General features: G+C 39.3%; 1 protein-coding gene across 4 annotated transcripts in view; it reads left to right on the top strand.

Annotated features, from left to right (window-relative positions):
* Positions 1 to 20,417, top strand: part of LRRC20 (leucine rich repeat containing 20) — a 103,356-nt gene extending 82,939 nt beyond the window's left edge. For 3 of the 4 annotated variants that reach the window (XM_089510422.1, XM_089510423.1, XM_089510420.1), the window contains exon 5: positions 2,881 to 4,644. In XM_089510422.1, coding sequence (XP_089366548.1) covers positions 2,881 to 3,047 — 167 coding nt within the window. In that variant the 3' untranslated portion in view covers positions 3,048 to 4,644. Of the gene's footprint in view, positions 1 to 2,880; positions 4,645 to 16,103 lie in introns of those variants that run through there. The other variant, XM_089510421.1, reaches the window with a different exon arrangement.
* The last annotated feature ends 1,059 nt before the right edge of the window (positions 20,418 to 21,476 follow it).

Raw genomic sequence — 21,476 nt, 5'->3', positions numbered from 1 at the left:
ACTACACTCAGCTCTTAACCACAATTAGATTTGGGGCGGGAGGGGGGGAAGCATCTTTGGTGACACTTATTGTGTATTACCACCTCCAACCTGGAGCTGCTTCATCTCCGAACCACAATTAGGATGCCCCTTTTCATTGACATGGGATACCTGTCACTGAGCAGTCAATAGTGCAAGTCCTCAGATGAAAAATGTCACTCCTGGGACAGTCACATTATCAGCAGTCACATGGTGTCAGTGTCCACTCTCCTTCTTCCTACCCAAGTAGCCTGATTACCCACCCACCCCCCATTTCTAATCAAATTATAGTAGCAAAGCTCTGGAGTTGTGCAAAATAGTGAAAATAAATAAATAAGCAAAGTCATGAAACAAGCATAATTTCCCCTCCCTCCCTAGTTGATAGATTGTCAAAGTACAGTAGATTCCAATTTCTCTGACCAGAGATCTATAAATGTTTGCTTGCAGAGGGCTTTTGGTGCTAGCCCAAGGTTTACATGTGGACCTCAGCAAAGCTTGTAAAAGTTACTTTTTTGGACTACAAGTCCTCAAGCTCTCAGCCAGCATGCCCACTGGAAGGGGATTCTGAGTCTGAAAAAAGTAACTTTTATAAGCTCTGGTCTAGATTGCCATCCCTTGATTTTTGTAAATAAACATTTACCGTAGCTTCACTACTGAGTGAAGTAGATAGAAAATCTGTTTAAAAGGTGAACTTTAAAAAAAATCAAGCCAAAAATATATCAGCTGACAGGTTTTTACCAACTTTGTGAACTTGTAATATGTGGATGTCTTTTTGTAGAGCCAGTTTATAATTATGCTTGTAGACTGCATTTCTGTAGATGATATTTTAGTAACTGGAAATACCTGAGTGAAACGTGCATAGATTGGTACTAAATGGTGATCCTCATTAATATCAAGTCTTGAGTATCTATATTTTAAAGTAGTAGCCAGCATGGTTTGAACCTTGGAATATGACTCTGGAGACCAGGGTTTGAATCATGTCTTGGCCATGTAAACTCACTGGGTGACCCTGCGACCCTCTCTCGGCCTCACAGGTTGGCAATGACAAACTCCCCACTGAACAAAACCTGTCAAGAAAACCACGTAATAGGATTGCTGTAAGTCAGAAATGACTTGAAAGTATACAACAACAACAACAAATAAAATGACATCTGGGTTGGTGGAAGTGGTTGCCCAAGGTTTTTTTAACACTCCCATACTTCCCTAAATTATATGTATTAAAAAAAATCTGAAAAACATTTTTAAAAAAACTGAAAGCAACTCAGAAAATGGAAAGCATAAAAAAGAGATTTTAACAGACAGATGGTGAATGTTTTGGAAGGTTATTGCATTCAATTGTAAGGTAGTCCTCTTGCATTTTAATGGCTTAAGTAATGATCAATTTCTGCTATGAATATGCATTCTGAAAAGAGAATCCTATACATGTTTTCTCAAATATAAGTCCGACTGTGGAAGTTAAATAGAATGTATTCTCAGCTAAACTTTAAGGATTTATTCATAAGTGTACAATTTAATGGAAGAAATGTGAAAAAGCTGCTGGTAAGATAGTTTAAAACGATCTTTACATCAGTCATGACAGATTTTCATTTTTCAGCCATGGTAACAACAACAAAGGATTTTGAAGAGAAAACACTGGAGACGTGTGGATTCTTGCTTGATAGTATATCAGTTTATCATTACAGCTACGCCGAAATTGCTTGCATATAATGTTTAGGTGAACATGAGCTCACGTAAACAGCTTTTTCTCTTTTCATAACATAGTGCACAGCATGTGTCAATGACAACTTTACAGAGCATCTTTCACTTAACAGAAAAACCAATAACTCATATCCCAGACAGTTTACTCATGGTGATAAGTAGATACGTATCAATATGAATGGTGTACTTTGTTCTCTTCCTCCGCAAAAAACAACTATAATAACAAAAAATACATTTTTCTTTTGCAATAATATTACAGAGTTTATCAGACAATGGAAATTGGAAGTATAATCCAATGGCAATCCGAACGCAAACTTGGGGTTTCACGTTATTGCGTGAAAGACTGCCATATGCAAATTCGGGCAATGGAAGTCAGTCCAAGCGCAATCATGGGGTTTCACGTTATTGCGTGATAGACTACCACATGCAGATTCGGGCAATGGCATGCTATTTTTGGGCAATGGGAAGTCAGTTCGAACTCAGTTCGCATTCACGTAAATTCGCTGAACTAGTGAATTCACGTGAATGCATTCTGGCCCCACTTTCCTTTCATTCAAAATTAAGAGAAAATCCTCCTGTGTGATAAACTCCTAGGTAAGAGAGAGAATGTGTGTGTGTGTGTGTAACTCCATTAGAAGGATACTCCCATAATTAAGGTGAACAATAGCTGGTACAAGGTCTGTGCTATGCTATGGAAAGAATGGGCCCCAGTGAGAAGTTGAAACATTTTAGGTAAGAGGCCCATTTATACTATGCAATTATTGTGCTACGATTTAGCTACCGTGGTCCAGTACTATGAAATCCTGGGATTTGGAGTATGTAGTATGAATGGGCCCTAGATGTTGATTCTGACCATATAGACCAGAGGTGTGCAACTCCCAGGAGAGGCGGGATGCATTTCTCGCCATAAGACCTCAGAAAGCTGCACTCCATTGATGTACCACCCCACACTCTTTTGTTTTTATTTCTTTCATATTCCCAGAACGATTGAATTTTCTCAACAATTCTCTTATCTTACCTTTATGTATCAGAGCTTTATTGTATTTGCAATGTATTTGATGTGAAAGATTTTGCCATGACTCGTGGATAGGTCGAGGGTAAAACTCAGAGACTCCTTCAGTGTGAGAGAGACTCTAATGGTTGCTTTTTGCTTCATCATTTCAGCTTTTCTTTCGTCCTTCACAATACAGACAGCGGATGGGAGAGGGACACTTTGTTTAAAAGCAATCAATCACCCAGGACTCTTTCTGCTTGGTACAAGAGAGAGAAAAAACTGCTCTGCCAACTGCATGGGGAAATCTGAAAGAACTGCTATCACATTATCATACTGATCTGTAAATCAGTCATCCTGGGATTTTGGGGTCAATTTTTGGACATAAATTTCTTGACTTATAGACAAGTATATACAGTACCTAGAAAATAAGTTCCACAAATATCTCTCAAGCATGTATATCTCAGGATGGAGTTCTACACACATGGGCCACCCCCAGAAATACCCTGTCTCTTATGGCCTTATAGGGAAGGGTTTCTGTGGCAAGGGGCCTGGACAGATTCATAGATCAGTGTAGTTGGGACTTCTAGCCCTTTGCTCCCAAACCATTTAGGGCTTTAAAGGCAATTAGAATTATTTTAAATGAATAAATGGTTCAAAAAATTGTTCTGAAAATAAATAGGCAACCAGTACAACAGGTACAATACACTGTAGTTGATATTTTGGGCCCTATGTGCATCTGAACGGCTGTATTCTGTTCTAGTTGAAGTTTTCACACACTCTTCAGAAGCGTCGCCACACTGAGTATATTGCCACACTGTTATCTAGATATAACCACATGTTACATGCTCTGGTAGTATTTGTTTTCTCTAGATAAAGTTTCCTGTTGTTGTTGTTTCTGCCTTCAAGTCATTTCCAACTTATTGCAGCCCTAGGGTAGGCCTGTCTTAGGGTTTTCTTAGATTTTGTTCAGAGGTGGTTTGCCCTTGCCTGCAATTAGTGATAAACTGGGCCTGATGAACGTAATTCCTGACTACCAATTCCATCTATGCCTCCACAGGCATCTTTGAGTCCTGGATAAAAACCCTATTGAAAACCTGGTTTTTCAGAGAGTGTGGAATCCCTTCCAGAACCAGATACAACCCTCCATCCAGATTATGACCTTTCATGACCTAAAATACATCCATCTTGCCTGGATTTTCTGTCTCTTTCCCATCACCCACCCCAAACTATCTTCAAACCACCATTCAGGGCTTCCACAGCAATCAGCCAGTGTAAACAAGGTAGAGTTGTGTATTGTCAGCCTACTGCTGGCGGGGAACACATGTGCTTTCCATACCTGCCTCCTCAAATGACATATATCAAATGACATAGTTGTAACCAGCATACAAACCTGGTCCCTTGAAAGCATGTGAATCTTCAAGGTGGCTGCAAGATGTTTGCTGCTACAGAGTACATGCAGCTGTCTCTTTGCAAGTTCCTGTGAAGTGAAAGGAGAAAAAGGAGTTATATTCATGTTGAAGACCAATTAGGCTAGGCGCTACTGGGCTACAAAGTGTTTTGATTGCCACAAGTTCTTTGGCAGGCCTGCCATGTCCAGCTGCCTCCAATCTGCTTCTGTTTGGACAAAGGCCACTAATTATAATAGGTAGCATTCATATCAGTCTGTGCTATCCAAATAAGGTTTTGATTTTTAATGAACATTTTTTAAAAGAGAATAATCAGTGAGATTGTTGTGAAAGGGGATCTGATTGTGAGAAAAAGAACTGTTCTGATTCCCTCCCAGGTTTTAATCTATGGGTATACAAGTGTCATGGGGTGAGGGACATTTTTAAGACTGGGCAAATGTTCTAAGGCCACAATTTTTCATGTTTGCTTTTTAAAAAAGTATTTTTAAAGTTAAAATCCATTAAAATTGCATATATGTAAAATAGGTTTGATTTATTGTTGTTGTTGTTGTTATTCGCTATCAAGTTAGTTTTGATTTATGGCAACTTTATGAATGAGACACCTCTAAGAGCCATGGTCATCAACAGCCCTCCTAATGTCTGGAAAGTTCAGAGCCATGGCTTCCTTTATTAAGTCAATCTAGCTTTAATGTAGTCTTCATCCTCTTCTACTACCTTCCACTTTATTGAGCAGCAGCACCTTTTCCAGTGTGTCATGTCGTCTCATGATATGTCCAAAGTACAATAGCCTCAGTGTAGTAATTTTGGTTTCTAGTGAGAGTTCAGGTTTGATTGTCATTTTGCTAGTCTTTTTATTTTTAAGTCTTGTGTATAGGTCTTGTTGGTAAGCAGCAGCACAGACTACTTCACAACTTGGAGGTGCTGGGTGTTAAGTTGTTTATTGGCGTGTAATAAAATACCAACTATAGCTTACATTTCTATATAAACCAAATTATGAACTAGAGTTGTTATTCTGCTTTCTTTTTCATCTATTCTGGGTGTGAGTTAGAAATTCATTCCCATTCCCTACTGGAGTAAGATCAGTTGCCATAATATGGTAGGTCAGTTTAGACAGCACATGAGCTACTAGGGTCTTTAAGTGTGGTTTGGCCTAGTTGGCCCAGAAATGTTTAGTTGCTCTATTGTTGTTGTTTTTAGTGAAACTGATGACTCCTAACTAATCATGATGGTACGCATAATTAAGAACTGACATTTACTGGGCTGCAACATATTTTTCATGCACTCAGCCAAGGTGAAAGATCACACATTGTTCTGTATTTTGAGAAAATGATGCCTACATTTTAAATTATGTCTATATTTTTCTGAAATGTAAGTGAATATTATAATGCTGTGGGCAGAACTTAGAAAGTTGTTGGGAAACTGGAACATTTACTGTACTTTTCTTTGAATGAGAGAATGCTGAAATAGTAACTATCACCACACAAGAAAGAGCTATACTAATTGCTACAAGTGAGTTGTACCAGTGGTAGTTAATTCTCATAAGTGAGTCTAAATACTTACTAGTCTCTGTAGAAGAAGAAACTGTAAGCCTCTTTAATATTTGCATTGCACAAAAGAAAAAGTGGGTGCTCAAGGCTGCCTTCAAAGTTGTTCACTATTTATTTAGACACCCAAACAGCAGTTATATATTAACCTACCATATATTTTAAAAAACTACTATAAATGCAAATCAGCATGTGCAAGATGTAGTGGTAGGCAATAGTAAGCTCTTTCCTAACCTTATTAATTCAATATTGGAGGTTTTTATTTTATCAAGACAGTACAGTGATATAGATAAACCTTGTTTTTCCACACAAGGCTCATGAATCATCTAGCATGGCAAGATCAAATAAGGATTAGCTGCTTCAGCAAGTCTGCTTCAATCCCAGCAGAGCACTATTAGAATCTTTGCTTAATCTGGACTTGTTTTCGACAGAGTCCTGTCCTGCATTCCTGAATGTAGCAACAGCTCGGGAGAGATTATTTTAATTGGAAATGCCATCAAAGAAAATTGAGCGAGGGCCAAGGAGCTATAAAGAAATCATGGTTTTGCAAATGAAAGAGCCAAAATGGACCGGAGGGGTGGTTTTTATATGAAAGGTGGACACTAAACACAGAATACTTTCCAATATCTTTGGAACAGAAGTAGAAATCTGAGAATTCAATTACACTAATTCCTCCACATTTGCTGGGGTTAGGGACACAGGACCTCTGCGAATGTGGAAAAAATGTAAATAACAAAAACACTATGTTTTTACCTGAGAGATAACCTTTCTAGGAATCTCTAGGTCCTCAAGTGCAACTCTGTGGTCAACATCTGCCAGACACTGACCACAGAATTGTGCTGGAGGAGCTACAAATGCCTAGTGGTCTGGGAATCTCTTAGGTTCTTCAGTGCGACTTTTAGTTAAAGTTGAATTGCGCCAGATAACCTAGATATTCTGAGAGAGAACATAATAATAAAATTTGTGAATAATCAAATCCGCAAAAGTCAAAGCTGCAAATGTGGAGAGACAAATATATTCATTTTTACAAGAAGAAATATGGGTGGACAACTATCTGAGATCCAGGCACCCTACTTACACTCACTTGGATCATAGCAGAGCAGAGCTCAGAAGGCCTGCATACCACCACCTGCAATATTCTACATTTGAGGAATTTCACCTCAGGCTATTTTTGACAGAATGGACATTTTTCCAAACCAAAAAGTGAACTGGAAGCCATTTCCATTTGGGGGGGAGGCCACATTTAGAGTTAAAGTTCACGGAAGCTGTATTCTCTATGGCAGTGATGTCCAAATTCTGGCCTTCTAGGTGTTTTGGACTTCAGCTCCCAGAATCCCAGACCATTAGTCAAGATGGCTGAGGCTTCTGGGAGCTGAAGTCCAAAAACCTGGAGGGCCAGAGTTTGGACATCACTGCTCTATGGGGTCCAGTTGTGGAACAGAGCAAGTACTATTTGGAAATTTTGTATCTCTTTGGTACGTACTGAAGCCTCCCATGCAAAGGTGCATATGCAGGGTGACTAGACATCCTCTTTTTCCAGGACATATTCTACATTTCAACCTTTTCCCTTCCATTTTGATCATGTCTAAGGAGCATGAATTTATATTCATGTGTTTATATTCTTGTAATATCCTACATTTATTTTGAATGCCTTTCTTTTTGTGGTGCCTTGTCATTTTTTGTGGTCACGACATCTGGTCACCTTGGCTATATGTTTTCCAGCATATCTCTAGTTTATTTTAAATTAAAGAGCATATGTCTTGAGGCAGTATCTCTTGTTTAAAAAGTTAAGAGAGATTTTCAAGGATGATCATCATGGTCCTCTTATGAGCCATAAAATTCCTAACTATGCTGTCCTAAATCAATTTATTTCTACTGTTGAGATCTTCCTAAGGGTTTCAGAAGTACCATTCTGTCTCCGTTCTGGAATCTCTGTATCCTGGTAGTGATGGAAAGAAACCAAACTTACAGCCTTTATAAGGTAGAGTTTTTGCAGTTGGTAATGCAGTTCATAGCCTTAAGGTATTATTTGCATTATAAGTGTGGGATTCACATTTCCTTCATTATATAGAATTTAATCCTCTGCCTTTTTTACAACAGTTGTTGGCCTCAGGCAAGCCTGTCAGTCACTCTGCCATTAGGGAACGTAAATGCAACACTATGCAGAGGACTGAGTAGGATCAGCTGGCAAATACCACTTTGGGTTCTTCTCAGAATCTATTACTTCTGTGCTATCTGTAACTCTTCTCAGGATTCACTTATATTCTCTTGTGAATGGCCTCTAAAGAGAAGTGCTTTGAGCAGAGGATGAGTCCTCATAGGGAGGCAAACCAATTAATACCAAACGACAAATAGCTGTAATGCTTCTCCAGGTCCAACATGTTAACTGTATCCTATGTTCAAATTGAGAGCTAGCCTTTTTTAATTTAAAAAAAAAAAGAATAGAATAGATTTGGAAAAGCCCATTTTGAGCAGAGAAGAGGCAGTGAGAGAGGTATTTTACTACTTTGCCTTTCCCCTGCCATTCTTTTCTCCGTCTCAGAGGCTGGCCGACACATTATAATTTTCTGTGTTGCATTTTGAAGCTGAAGTGGAGAAATTAGCTGGGAGGGCTGTTTTTGAGTAAGGAAATGGTAAATCATGACCACAGATTATTTACATAACTTTAAAGTAGACAGTGAACACTAGGGTGTTTATCACACTATACTCTTATAGTGCTGCTGCTCCACTTTAACTGCTCTAGCTGCCTCCTGTTGCATTCTGGGATTTGCAGTTTTAAGGAGGGGTGTTCTCTGCCTGAGAATTCTAAATACACCTCCTTAAAACTGCAAATCCCAGAATGTAACAGGAGGCAGCTAGAGCAGTCAAAGTGGAATAGTAGCACTATGAGAGTATAGTGTGATAAACATCATTGAGATACTGATATCTATACCTTGGCTAAATCATTAATCAAAATGGCGAACACAGTCAAGAAATCAGAAGAACAGGACTTGGAAGGGCAGCGCTATGAATGAACTAGACAAGCCCCTGAAGTGTAAAGATATATAATTGAATACCAAAGTCAGGATTCTCCTTGCCATTGTACGTTCAATTTCTATGTATGTTTGTGGAAACTGGATAGTACAGGAAACGGATAGGAAGAAAATAAACTCATTTGAAATGTGGTGCTGGAAGTAGAGTTGGCTGGTTTAAACCAAAGGACTTTTTTAAAAAAGAAAAAAAAACCACTCTTCAATTTTTATAATTGGTTATTCATGTTTTTTTAAAGTCTGGCTATTTTCCAGCCCTCTTACTTGAACAACAATAACTGTTTGAGTTTAAACAATGTATTGGCAGTTGTTCATTGTTAGACCATTATCCAGAGTCTGTTGTGTCTTTTTAATTACTTTATTTTATAGTGTAAGACATACAATTCAGAATCAAATCCTTTAGTTAACATGAGTTCAGCCAAAACAACTTGTTTTAAAAGAACAATTATTATTTAAGCTAGCAGCCATAACATCTGAACTGTATTTGTTACTTAATTTTCTGATTTAGTCCTATATTAATTTACACATTAATGGGGAAAAACTGGTTTAAACAAAACAAAAACAACCTAGTGTTGGGGATATAAAGAACTTGGGTTCCCTCCAAAACAACAACAAACAAACCTGGCTTGAAGAGAGTTGTATGGATACCTTGGGTTGCCAAAAAGACAAATAAATGAGTTCTAGAGCAAGTCAAGCATGAATTCTCCCTAGAAGCCAAAATGGCTATACTGAGACTATTGTACTTTGAACCTATCATGGGAAGACATAACCCTCAGCAAAGACAACAGTGGCCCTGTCCAGATGGGCCCTTTGTGGCGCATCCACGATGTGCTAGGGTTGTACGCACGTCATACATGCACCAGTTGCGCAGCGCCATACATATGGTGTGTGCAACTATTATGTCACAGCTGCGCCTCCTCTACACGGCGCTGCACAGCAGCGACGTAACTGCACCGTCTTTAGCGCTTTGTGGCACCACAAACAGGAGCTGCTTTGGGGAGCTCCTTCTTTGCTGCGCAGCTGTGCTGCGCAATTTGTATGCTGTGTCCCAGTTGCGCAGCAGAGAGAGACTCCAAGGAGGTGCCTCTTTTTGGCAGTCTGTACCCCGCCATTACTTGACAAAGTAGAATGCAGTAGGAAAAGAGGAAGACTGCATACCAAATGAATAGATTCAATCTAGGAACCCCCAACCTTGAATTCCCAAGAACTGAGCAGAGCTGTTGGTGACAGGATGATATGGAGGTCTCTCATTCAAAGGGTCAGCATAAGTCAAATCCATCTTGGGAGCAGTTAACAATAAGGAGAGGGTTAAGCCCATCATTTCTCTGCACTGCTTCTTAGCTCAAAATTGCTTTTTCACAAAGCTATTTTTCCTTTTACAAGAATTGAGGCATGAAACTTCATTAAATGTCTTTGTCACTCAGAGACTGTTTATTGATCCATCGACCACAGCATAGGTGTATTTTGTGTGTATTTTACGCAAGTGTCAAGACTGCTTCTTGAAGGATCAGTAGAATTAAAGTGCTTTAAATAAGAAGTAACAGTCCAACCCTTTGAAGTTATTCTGTCTGGCAACAGTAAAAATCCAATCTGTTCTTCATTAGTGAAATTAAACTGGTTGCCATTCTATTCCTCCATGTCACCATTTTTTAAAAAAATGAATTTATATGCCTGCTTTGTAGACAACAAGGCAGACTTCCCTGTATTCTCTTTAAGATTAATATGTAAAATTTAGAACTCGGTATGATATGAGTGATAGCCCAGCTCCCAAATAACTCATATCACTGATAGTAAAGAAGTTGGGGTGTTATTCAGAGCAAATAGTTTGGGTCTGAGTTTGCCTCGCTGCAGAAACAGCAGCTATTACAGGGTTTTTCAAAAAGGGTGGTGCAAAAGTATAGCTGTTTTATTCTTAAATGAACTGACATACCACAACTGCCATGACACAAAAAGATATACATAGGGCCCGTACAGACAGTCCAAAATAAAGCTGCTTTGGGTCACTTTGGAGGTATGCTGTTTAAATGATCCATGCCTCCAAAGTGACCCGAAGCAGCTTTATTTTGGACTGTCTGTATGTGGCCATACTCTCCGCGTTTTCACATGCACTAGATTTGTTCAATATTGACACCTGGTGACATGGCAGATGTCAAGACAGTAGTCCAGTTCTGCCCAGACATGTCCCAGCATATCCTCAGATATCAGCTCCACTGCATCAGAGATGTGTTTTCTCAGGTCATTTCATTGCTGTGGCAGTCAGAGTAGGTACACAGTGTCCTTGATGATGAATCCCCACAAAAAGAAGTTGCAGGATGTTAAATCTGTTTATCATGGAGGTCATAGCACCATTGACAAATCCTCATTCTGCTAAAGTTGATCCAATATCCTGGTAGGGTGACTTGGGTATCAGTGAATGTCTTGGTGGAAACATGGAGGAGCATCATCCTATTCAAAGATTACATCAGGAAGATTGTCCTCAAGTTGAGGCATATGTCATTATGTTATCATGTCTAGGATGGCCAGTAATGGCAGACTCAGCAAAAAAGAAGAGATTGTGCACTTTACATCTGCTCATTTGCCAAACATGTTCACTTTGGGTAAGTGTCTCAAATGCTCCACAGTGGCATGTGGGATTTCTGTGCCCAAGATCCTGATGTTGTGTTGAGGTAGAAGGTGACTTCATTGTTGAACCTGGCCTGGAGTTCTTCTGGCAATTAAATGTTGGATGGGTTCAAACAGCTTCCCCCAAGGCACAGTGCAGTTTTATGCCAAATTTGGTCAGCAAGTGTTGCTACACTGCCATGACAGACCCTGTTCTGCAGATTCTATTGCTCAAAATGCGTTTCCCTGCTTCCATGCTGCCATCTGTACACACAGTACCACTAGTAGTGGTTACCATGAACAGGCAGGAACTTCATGCTTTGCTCCTTCATTTCATTCTGTGACTGTTCAGCCACCACAGCCTTAAGATAACTTTTTTGAATTCCTGTAGAAACAGTCACAAACAATTTTCAGACCCTTCTTTCTGATTTCCTGTGGCAGCCCTGAAGATATGGCATCCCTGTGGCTGGAGCTCAGCACCTACCTTAATGTGTGGATTTGTTCTTTGAAGGAGAAATAAAAGGTCTGAGAAGTCTGTCATCTCTTTTCCCCTCATAGGCCTCTGCTTTTCTTGAATTCTCTTTATTATTTTTTAAGGAAATAATCAGAACTGGTAAACAAAATATGCACCTCATTTTGCTAACTCTGCTCTTAAATGATTTTCAAGTTCAAGAGGTAATGAGAACACAATTTATGCCTTAGTCCTTATGCAATTGGTGTCTGGCTGCAGGGCAACACTGGCTTTAGATATTTATGCAACTGAAGCAAAGAAAGTAGTATTTTACACTATTCTCTCATTCATTTTCTTTCTTTTCTTCTCTCTCTCTCTCTCTCTGTCTCTCTCTCAGTGGTGAACTGATGGAAGTTGAAAATAGGGGACAGGAAAGGTGTACCATCCAAATTGGACTACTAAAATTAACTGTTAGGTTTTGCTTATACACTGCTAAGACTGGCTCTGCTTCAGCAACAAACATGCTTATCTTTGTTCTTTTCAGGGATGGAAATCAATCTACAAGTTGCATGATATCTTGCAAGATGGTAATAGAGCCATTCTGAGATTACAATGCTTACAGATTTTTTAAATTTTTTATTTACTTGGAAAAATATTTTAGGTCAAAAAGCACAACTGGTAATGTTTAAATCAAAACCTATAATAAAGGCAGTACAGATCACAAAACAATAATGAAACTACATGAGGGGTCCTGGAACCAAACCCCAGCAAATACCAAGGGCCCACTGCACACAGAAAACAGTCATAACTGGCACAGGAGATATTTTAAAAGCAAGAGTCAGACTTTGTCAAACAAGGCACCTGAAAACCTTGTGGAAATGAGATGGTATTTTTTTCTTCCAGCTCAAAAAAATCATTAGATAGGTCTATGTAGTTAATTTAGCCAAATCCTGAAACATTATTTTATGTATTAGAAAGCTTGATCAACCCTGTTTTAATGCTTTCTAACATTAACAATCCAAAGTTATTAGGCTTTGATATAATTTATATCTTTCAATAAAACTTTCAAAACTATATTGACAGGTTGGTAACTCAGAACATTAAGTAGAAAAATGTAGTTCACATGTTATGGCCAGAAGCTTAAATAGTAATTGTTCTTTAAACAGTGCTCTTTTACAGCACATTGTTTTGGTTGAACTTGAAGGATTTGTTTCTGAATGGCATTTCTGGCACTATAAAATAAAGTGATTAAAGAAGCAATTGACATTCAGTACTGGTCTTGCAATGAACAACTGCCAATACAGTGTGTTAAAAGTTTATGTTTAATATGTTTAAATTCAAACAGGTATTGATGTTTCAGTAAGAGGTTTGTAAAATGGTAATAATAGCCATGCTTTTTTAAAAAATAATAAGAACCTTTATTTCTTTCTCTTTTTTTAAAAAAGAGAAATATTTTTGTTTAAAGGTTTTTAGCCTTTAGGTTTTTAAAGGTTTAAACCAGCCAATCCTGGTACCACTGCATCCATTTTGATCTGTTAAAAAAAGGTTGGCCTTGATTTGGATTTCACTTTGTATCCTTAAGCAGTATGTCTTTACTTTTTCTATAGTGTCTGTCAGTAACGTCTTTTACATGCACAGAATAAGCCATATTTCCCAAGTATTACACAAACCTACATCAGCAAGACATGTGTTAGGAAAATTTTTAAAATATTAAGTCAATTTTTAAAAGTGGCTGCTACAAAACCCCTATATTTATTTATCTGCAGTTTGGCAGAATTAATCCCCTCTCATGTCTCCAATTATCATCCATTCATTTGGAGAAAGGGAAAAAGGTTTGGTCATTTGGTTTCCCAGTCAAAATCATAAATACATAGGAAAATCAGGATTTTCAAATTTTGATTCAGAATCATATTAGGTCAGGTCCAAATCTGTCCAAACCAGACCATCTGGGAAGCCATTGTATGTTGTCTTAAGAACTCTAGACATGATTGTAGGGAATTAATGGTAAGACACAAACATAGTAAACAAATACATAATCATGTAGTAGCACAGAAACACACATATTCTACCCCTGTCTCTGACCTCTTGTTGTAGTAGCTGCGTAACTGACTTTCACCTTCTCACATTTCCCTATTTATACTTAGCTGTGTCGACACAGTCTTATATATGTCTTTGCAGAATTAAATCCTCTTGTTGTGGTCAGGATTACTTCCAGGTAAATGCGTATTGAGCTGTAGCCTCCCTCCCTTAGTAATTTTTATTCAAAGTGCCTGAATCATTTTTAAATTGAAGCCTCCTTGTTAGGGTACACATAACAAAAGCAATCCAAAATAGGCAAATACAAATATGTTTCCGAGGACATGAGGATTATTTTTTTAAAAATGTTCTGCACTGAACTGATATCATTTTGAGAAACATAAGAGAGGAGTAGGAGGGCTTTAAACATGCAAAATGGTTGGTAAGAAGAAAAGAAGAAGACTGTAAGAAGAAAAATATCCTGTCTCCTAAACATGTTTTTCACTGAAGGCAGTGAAGTGTTTGCGGGAAGCTGTTGGTAATCTCCTTTTTATACCATTCATTTTTCCCAGCGAACTCTTTTCCTTCACTGATTAGTTTAAGGCTCCTTCCAGAAAACAGATTCATTTCACAGCAGAGGGTTCTGCATCCTGTGGTGCTGTGGTCACATCAGTCAGTTAACTTGTTCAATGTTTGTTTATGTCTTACTGGGCCATCAGTGTAAATACAGACACCTGCCTCCTTCCGCTCGATACTGATGCTGCAGACATTTTGTAATAGCAGAAATTGTCTAAGTCAGCTTCATGTAGACACTGAAGTTACAAAGGAAATATCAAAACCCTCTCATTTATATGGCCTTTACAAAATGCATGGGCAGAAGAGAGCAAGCAAGTTGCCAGTGGTGATCAGAAAATGATTTGTGGTTACCAGAACCCCCCTGTATATACTACTACAGAAATAATATAGTAATTAAAAGCCACAGGAAGCATGTTGTACTTTTTTAGGTAGTCTTGTAGGCAAGGATAGAGTCTAGAGAAGGAAGAATTGCTACCTACAAATATGCAAACACCCATTTTTCCCTTGCAGAATTGCTCACCTGAAGTGAGAAAGCTGAATCTTACAAATCACTAGAAACAACAGTCTACTGTCTAGCCCAGCCAAATCCTGTGTACCTGTGCTGTATAGTACTATGACCATTGGTTTGTCCCAAGAGAAACGATCATATTTACTCACAAGTTGATCTTCTCGGTAGGCGCACTGAAAAACACTGACTAGTCCACAAGCCAAATTTATTCAAAATAGACGTTAGTAAACTTACAGTGCAAATGCAGCTTACAAACAAATCCAACCCTCCATCTTTTTCACTGGATTCATATCATGTTGTTATCAACGGAGTCGTTGTCTCACTTTGTTTTTCTTGTTTTTGTATATCTTCAAATCATTTCCAACTTATGGCAACCCTAGCACGGGGGTTTCTTGACAAGATTTGTTCAGACTTGCCCACAGTGTATTTCAATGGCCAAGCGGGGATTTGAACCCTGATCTCCAGAGTCCAACATTCAAAATCTCTACACTACACTGGCTGGCTGGCCTCTTTAGAGTACCATAATTTCTCTTTGAAATTGTCTTATTGTAAGATGGCAGAAGCAAAAAGCAATTTTTCAAGGCTTCTAATGCTTTCATTTCTACTGTCATTGTTGGTTATGAATAATAACTTCCTGTATTTTTTTAGGATGAAAGGCCATTGTTTCTTAACAGGAGCTTAAGGTTTGGAGCATGGTTTTGTAGTTACGAACTTACGAAAGTAATTTACAGCAACTCAAACCATTGGTCTATCCAGCTCAGTATTGCCTGCACCAGTGATATTTAGCAGGTGGACTTTACCAACAAACACATGCAATACAGCACTACCACTGCATAAATATATGACTAAAAAATAAAGGTGTGTGTCTGTAAAAGTGTGTTTGGACTGTGTCTCAGGTCTGAAAATGCTGGGAGTTGTTAGTGACTGGCAGTGATATTTTGGGTTTCATACCTTTGCTAAGTCTTTGCTAGCCCTACCTGGAGATGGTGTGGATTGAATCTGGAACCTTCTGCATTAAAATCCTATGCCCTGCCATTGACTGCTTTGGCCAATTGATATCTCTCTCTGATATAATTCAAGTAAATTAATATGTTGAATATGTTACCATTTTCAACAGTGTTATGATAACTGCCCTTCCTTAATGGTCATTTAATAGATGAGCCCAGTCATCTTAAACATTCCAATGTGTCTGAAATGTAGACGTTTGTATTTATTATGGGGAGTTGCTAATTTTTTGCCTCTTCTTGTTTTTCTTGCTACAGATGTGCCTGTTGAGAAGCTTGCCTCCATGGAGTCTCTCCAGAGTGTGAACCTAAAGTCAAACCCATTAAATGAAGAGGTCCGAGTGATTGCCAGGCCATTGATCAAGTTTGACCTCCTGACATCTCCAGCCAGTTCCCAAGCCTGAAATAGGATTGGCCTGGGGGTGGGGCGGTAGATGATCTTAGCTGTAAGGGGAAAGGGAATGTTGTGTTTGCTGTGCTAGAGCACTTTATGGCTTTCCCAAACACGACTGCTCCTGCATGCGTTTGGTTTCATGGGCTCCCAGAATAGTAGGAAGGAGGATGGTTTTGCCAAATGATAAAGGGAATCTCTGCTGAACTGTGGACATACTGAAAACATATAATGCCTACAAAGAACCTTGATTATCTTTTGAATGGTCATAAGCCAAATGGTGGTCTTTCTAGACATGGCCTCCAGAGAAGCAATGAAGACAGACATGGAATACAGCACCCCTCAAGGCCAGCAGTTTATGATTTAGGGAATGAATGACCATCAAGATGGAATACTAATTGGAAATGACTTGCTCCTGTCGCTCATGAACAAGTTGCAGCATCTGTGCTGTATGAAATGAAAAGCAAGCAATGGTAGAAGTGTGGCTCATTGTTTCACTTATAAGAGGGGGAAAAACAATTTCAAAACTGCTGTGATGTGCATGAGTTACACACAGAGTCATTAGAGCTTTTCAAGCTTTGTACCTAAAGGGAAAACCAGTAAATCCTCCTTGATTTTATTTTAGTACCAAGAGGATTAGGTTGTTTGACAAAACACACATCCAGGCCTAGTACTGCTGTCTGAAAAATATTGTGGGCCTCAAGTAAATGGACTAGAATCATTTTGTTTAGAAGTTTGATAAATGTGTGAGTAATAATGTTGTTTTATTACAATCCATCACCATGTTATTAAAAATAAATTCCTCTAATGCATTTTATATTGTTACAGTACCATGTAAAATGAGACATTTTGTTGTTGCTGCTATTTTCTGTCAGGTTGGTTTCAACCCTATGAATGAGACACCACCAAGAGCCTCAGTCAGCCCTCCTCAGATCTTGAAAGCTCAGGATTGTGGTTTCCTTGACGGAGTCAATCCATATATAATATCATTCTCTTTTCTTACTGCCTTCCGCTTTACTTCCACTGTTTTTTTTACTGAGTCACATTATCTCATGATATGTCCCATGTAAGATAGCCTCAGTTTAGTCATCTTGGCTTCCAATGAGAATAATTACTATTCATCTTCTCTATAAAAGGTTTTTAGCAATGCCTTTCTTAAGATGAAGATTCCTGGGGGTTTTTATGCTCTCTTGGATTGAACAAGTACTTTGATTGTTTTTGTTTCCCTTCTTTAATATAGTTTCTCCTACATTATACTCCTTTCCTCTTTTTCCCTTTCTTTCTTTCTTTCTTTCTTTCTCCCCTCTTTTTTGGTGGCATGGTAGTCTGAATCCTATAACTCAGTGGTTCATGAACTTTGGTCTTCTAGATGTTTTGGACTTTAGCTACCAGAATTCCTGAGTGTTGGCCAAGCTGGCTGGGGCTTCTGGGAGTTGAAATCCAAAACACCTGGAGGACAAAACTTTGAGAATCAATGCTATAACTACTGATAACTTGGTATGTTTTCAGTTTTTGAAAAGGCATCTTGAAAAAAAGAAAAAGTCACTGTACATTAGCAAAATCACCAGCGTGGGCACTGTGTGGTGCAACCTAGTGATTGCCATGCATTTTTACAGACAAGGAATCCCATATGGCAGTGATGGTGAACCTTTTAGAGACTGAGTGCCCAAACTGTAACCCAAAACCCACTTATTTATTGCAAAGTGCTGCATCTCTCTGGCTTTCTAGTAACAAACTCTGGTGAACTCTGTGCTGGGGCAACGGCACAGGTGCCCACAGAGAGGGCTTTGTGTGCCACCTCTGGCACGCGTGCCATAGGTTCGCCACCACTGCCATATGGGATCCCTGTCATGGTGGATCAGGACACCCAATGTAAGAAAAGCTACTGCTATTGCCCCAGTGCTGTTTTCAAAAACTACATCCTTTTCTCTCTACACCCCCGCCCCTCAGGTAAATGAATGGCTGCCATTCACTCCTCTGGGGAAAACAAAAGGGAAAGGATATCTATGATGTCTGTGATGTGGGCTAAACCTGTTGCCTGCCCCAGCAGTCCAAGTTTTCCCACCTGTGCTTTGTCAACCCCCTCAACTTCCATCTTGGAACACTTCACTTCCCCCATAGCCATATAGAAACTAACTGGGCTGTCAGATCAGATATATGGGACTTTGATCAGCTTGCTGCTGCTTTCCAATCACCTGAGCATCGCAGGGCAGGAAAATTGTGGATAAAATGGTTTTTAAACGTCTCCTTCCTTTGATCTCCCCTTACCTTTGCTGCTACTCAACTGATTGTGAATCTGAAAACTGATCCGCTAGGAACAGCCCCAGCAAGCCATTCCTGGCTTCTTTTGCCCTTCCTCCTAGCTAACAGGATATTAACAAGGCAGATGAGGGAGACATCATGGTCCAGAGCTTCCTCTTTACCTGCACCAAAGTGTGATAGAATACAGGAAAGTTGACTCATGTACAGACTAACACTGCCTAAGTAACCTGCACAATCTCACAGAAACAGACTCTGGATTCCCTTTGGATGCTACATAAAAAGGAGGAAGGGAGATAGAGAAAAAAACCGGAACATGGCAGCACCTTTAAGACTAACTGGTTTTTATTTTACCACAAGCATTCATGGATATAAACCCACTTCTTCAGATGCAGTACAGAATGAAGCTGTGATTTGGATGTTGTGATCCTTTTTAACTACATTAATGTGTTCTCAGTCCAGTGGGAGTGGAAAACCCCAAACTATGCTGAAATATATGGAAAGAGCTGTACTTGCAGGAACTATGCTCATTTGAGTAGCTTTGCTCATATTTTATGCATCTGTGAGACTTGTTGTTTGCCATGGAAAAATACCAGATTCAGCCTTTGTCCACAGAGGAGCAACAAAGAACATACTTGTGGATGCACCCTGGTTTTGCTTGTTTGTTTATTTTTGAGGAACCCTTTCAAAAACTGCATGATCTTGCATTGTGGTTTTGATTAACTCAGAACACAGTGGCTTGTCCTTAGGGTTGAAGCTTGGTTGTGGTTTCACATTTCTTTGTTTTCTTTCTTCAGCATCATGATATTGGGAGTTTGTTGCAAACTATTTTTTCTCCTGTAGGCAATTGTTCCCCTGTTGCCCTGCCTTTCCTTCACTGTGTGATTGACAGGCAGCAGTAACTTATTGGTTCAACAAACAAACAGCCTCAGTGTCTAAATTCCAGTCTTCTAATGCAAGCTTTACTGAAACAGATGAGGTATTTATAACACAGAAGTGGCTTCAGAAATTAAAGCATGGAGAAAACACTGCATCACTGCCCCTAAGACCCTAAATGCATACAGCGTCCCCCTAACCATCTAACATACGCTGCCCCATGTCAGATTTATATGCTGGAAGCGAAGGGTAAACAGCCCTTCCTTATCCAATAAACCAGGTATTGTTTTCTTGTCAGGGTCTTCCTATCTTTCGGTTAAATTTAAATCCTTTCTGCCTTCTCTATTCTTCTCCTTTTATCTCATCAGCTGTTTTTCTTTCAGCCTCTTCTTTCTGCACCTACTTAATTTGGTGTCTTCTCTTCCTCTCCATTACTTTCTCCAACATGTCATTCCCTCCTCCTAATTTATTATTTGTAAGATACATTAAAACTGTCCTGAATACCAGATGCTGGTAGATTGGACTACTCTTTCTAAATCTTCTGATTGCACCCCATTTTGTGACCTGATTGTGATGTACAGCCTGCCTCTCCTAATCCTCTAAAATGGTCTGCTACCTTCATATGTGGTGGAAGATTGTGTCCCATATTCAGTCAGCTTTGTTGTATGAAATGGAGAAGATGCAATCTTATCCTTCACTTCAGGCAGGAAAATGTTTTGGGACAGCACTGTCTCCCCCCCCCCCCCCCTGTTCTGCATGAATGCCATAGGAAAATAACCATCTTGTCCTTCATTCAGACCTTTCTCCTTATCCTCACTCTATCCCGCCAGTGCTTTCTACTGATGAAGACATGTAAGACTTAACCACCTCAGTTTTGCTAGAAGTAGAACCCTGAACCTGAGAGCTCTTCACTTCCACCATGGGACAACATTGTCTTTTATTATTGTACCATCAGCAATGTGTTTTTTGGAGGGAGGAGCCTTAATTTCTGTAATTAGCATTTCACTCTTCTAAATGAGATGAATTTAAAATAAAATTTACCGTGTTGTTGCACAACATTTTTTTCCCTGGTCGTGTGTATGACTTGCACATCAAATGGGCACCTAATTTTTTAAAAAAGATCCTTTTCACATTTAATTCATCAGATAAACAACACAATTTCTTTGCTGAAAGATAAAGGACAGGTCTGTGCAAAGGCATTAAAAGGGCAAAGATTTACCAAAGAAAGCAATATAGTCTTACTCAGGAGCAGGGAGCCTGGGGGGGGGGGGGAATGAGAGCATATGCTCAAATCCTTATCAAATGAAAAGGCCTTTCTGCTACAAGGTACATATTTCACAGTATTTTTCCCCATTGTCTGGGCTTCACAGGAGCTACTTTCCAGATCAGATGTAAAGCCTGCTTTGACAGTGCCAGTTCAAAGATGAAAAAGGCATTAATGCTGAATCCATGCACATTGTGAAAAAAGAATCACATATTTGGTCTTGGATCAGCAGGGGAATTCTTCACTTGGGCTTCTCTTTCAGGGCATTATGGACATTATCAGACAAGGGAAATTGGAAGTATAATCCAATGGCAAACCGAACACAATCATGGGGTTTAACATTATTGCATGATAGACTACCACATGCAAATTCGGGCAATGGGAAGTCAGTGTGAGTGCAATCATGGGGCTTCACATTATTGCGTGATGGACTACCACATGCAAATTTAGGCAATGGCATGCTATTTTCGGGCAATGGGAAGCCAGTTTGAACACAATTCACATTCACGTAAATTCGCTAAACTAGCGAATTCACGTAAATGCGTTCTGGCCCCACTTTCTTTTCATTCAAAATTAAGAGAAATTCCTCATGTGTGATAAAGTCCTATGTCTTGCGTTGCTCTGAGTGGAAAGCTTATTGGTGGGTTCCTCTTTTTGCCTCCCCCAGAACTTTTCAGGCTTGTGGGCTACAGGGCAATGGACTGCTGTTTTGTGGCATCCAGGGTCCCCAGAAATTTTTGAAAGAAGATCTCAAATGGTTTTACCCTCAAATGCCCTTTCAGGTGCATGGGGAGAGCAATTTCACCATGATTTTGTCCTCTCTGCTAGACATTTTAGGCCC

This window comes from Sceloporus occidentalis, unplaced genomic scaffold (assembly GCF_023333645.1).
Source record: "Sceloporus occidentalis isolate IW3139 unplaced genomic scaffold, rSceOcc1.0.p SCAF_2, whole genome shotgun sequence".
Classification (NCBI taxonomy): Eukaryota; Metazoa; Chordata; class Lepidosauria; order Squamata; family Phrynosomatidae; genus Sceloporus; species Sceloporus occidentalis.
This window is presented reverse-complemented; position numbering and strand designations above follow the sequence as displayed.